This window comes from Mandrillus leucophaeus, unplaced genomic scaffold (genome assembly GCF_000951045.1).
Source record: "Mandrillus leucophaeus isolate KB7577 unplaced genomic scaffold, Mleu.le_1.0 Scaffold335, whole genome shotgun sequence".
NCBI classification, from domain to species: domain Eukaryota; kingdom Metazoa; phylum Chordata; class Mammalia; order Primates; family Cercopithecidae; genus Mandrillus; species Mandrillus leucophaeus.
In genome coordinates, this window is record NW_012103532.1 from 1,243,339 (window position 1) to 1,245,082 (window position 1,744).

General features: G+C 43.2%; 1 protein-coding gene across 1 annotated transcript in view; it reads left to right on the plus strand.

Moving 5' to 3' along the window:
• GAPVD1 (GTPase activating protein and VPS9 domains 1) overlaps positions 1-1,744 on the plus strand; it is a 118,474-nt gene that overhangs the window by 70,147 nt on the left and 46,583 nt on the right. Inside the window, exon 11 of the mRNA XM_011988700.1 lies at positions 653-778. Within this exon, the coding sequence (XP_011844090.1) occupies positions 653-778 (126 nt within the window). The remainder of the gene's footprint in view (positions 1-652; positions 779-1,744) is intronic.

The following is a 1,744-nucleotide window of genomic DNA, read 5'->3' on the forward strand; positions in this document are numbered from 1 at the left end:
GTCTCACTTTTGTTGCCCAGGCTGGAGTGCAATGGTGCGATCTCAGCTCACTGCAAACTTTGCCTCCCGGGTTCAAGCAATTCCCCTGCCTCAGCCTCCTGAGTAGCTGAGATTACAGGCATGTGCTGCCAGGCCGGCTAATTTTTATATTTTTTGTTTTGTTTTGTTTTTTGAGACGCAGTCTTGCTCTGTCGCCCAGGCTGGAGTGCAGTGGCATGATTTCGGCCCACGGCAAGCTCCACCTCCCGGGTTGACACCATTCTCCTGCCTCAGCCTCCTGAGTAGCTGGGACTACAGGTGCCCGCCACCATGCCCAGCTAATTTTTTATATTTTTAATAGAAACTGGGTTTCACCATGTTAGTCAGGATGGTCTCAATCTCCTGACCTCGTGATCCCCCTGCCTCCGCCTCCCAAAGTGCTGAGATTACAGGCTTGAGGCATCGCGCCCAGCAGATTAATTTGTTATTAGCACCTTAGGATAAATTCCTAGAAGCAGAATATCTATCTCAAAGGGCATGTGTTTTTTTAAGGTATAAAGGCAGTATTAAAAACGCTTTAATCAGTTGTTCGTCTTTTATCAAGGCATGAAAAATGATGTGGTGGCTCATGACTGTTTTAAAAAGATTGCTCATGCTATAAACATTTCTCTAGGTCCTTCAAATCGCTCCAATTCAGTGTCCTCCCTAGACCTGGAAGGAGAGTCTGTGTCAGAACTTGGAGCAGGACCTTCTGGCAGTAATGGAGTTGAAGCTCTACAGCTGTTAGAACATGAGCAAGGTAAAGTGAACTGGAACACAGTTGCCTAAGTAGCAAAGAATTTACCTGACTGCAAGATGAGCAGTGTGTTTTCATTAAGTTGGCTTGGTTCAGTAAGAGATTATATAATCACCATTAAACTTACATTTCTTCTTCATTCCTTCAGTTCTTCAAAATATATTTAGTTGGTAAGTGGATTGTTTAGGCTTAATAAATTAATATAAATTACTTGAAATTCAGTAATATTTGATATTTTAATTCTGTAATATTTTAGGAATACAATGTAAAGACTCAAGGCTCAAGAAACTTAGAACAGGGAAAAAGTAGTACACAATTGTTTTAAAGTATCATGAATGTATTTTGGCAGTTCTGAGTGAGAGATACATATGGTTGAAAGTATAGGGAAAGCTGCCAGGCACGGTGGCTCATGCCTGTAATCCCAGCACTTTGGAAGGCCGAGGTGGGTGGATCACCTGAGATTGGGAGTTCAAGACCAGCCTGACCAACATGGAGAAACCCCATCTCTACTAAAAATACAAAATTAGCCGGGGTGGTGGTGCATGCCTGTAATCCCGGCTACTCAGGAGACTGAGGCAGGAGAATCACTTGAACCTGGGAGGCAGAGGTTGCGGTGAGCCAAGATGATGCCATTGCACTCCAGCCTAGGCAAAAAGAGCGAAACTGTCTCAAAAAAAAAAAAGAAAGAAAGTATAGGGAAAGCTTATTGGAAGAAAAATATTAGCCTTAAGGGCTGGCTGGCATTGCCTTGGCAGGAGTTGGAGATAGGTCATTCTAGGTGAAGAACAAGTATAAGCAAGTCAAAGAGGTGGGAAGCCATAGTACTTATTCAGGTATCAGTTAGGGAAATAGAGTGAGGTAAGGATTAAAGAGTAGGTGGATCCCTGTTGTCGAAAGAAGGATGTCAGTATTTTAGTAGTAAGCTGGAAGCCACTGAAGGCTTTTGGTTCAGTGAGGATGAGGAAGTGA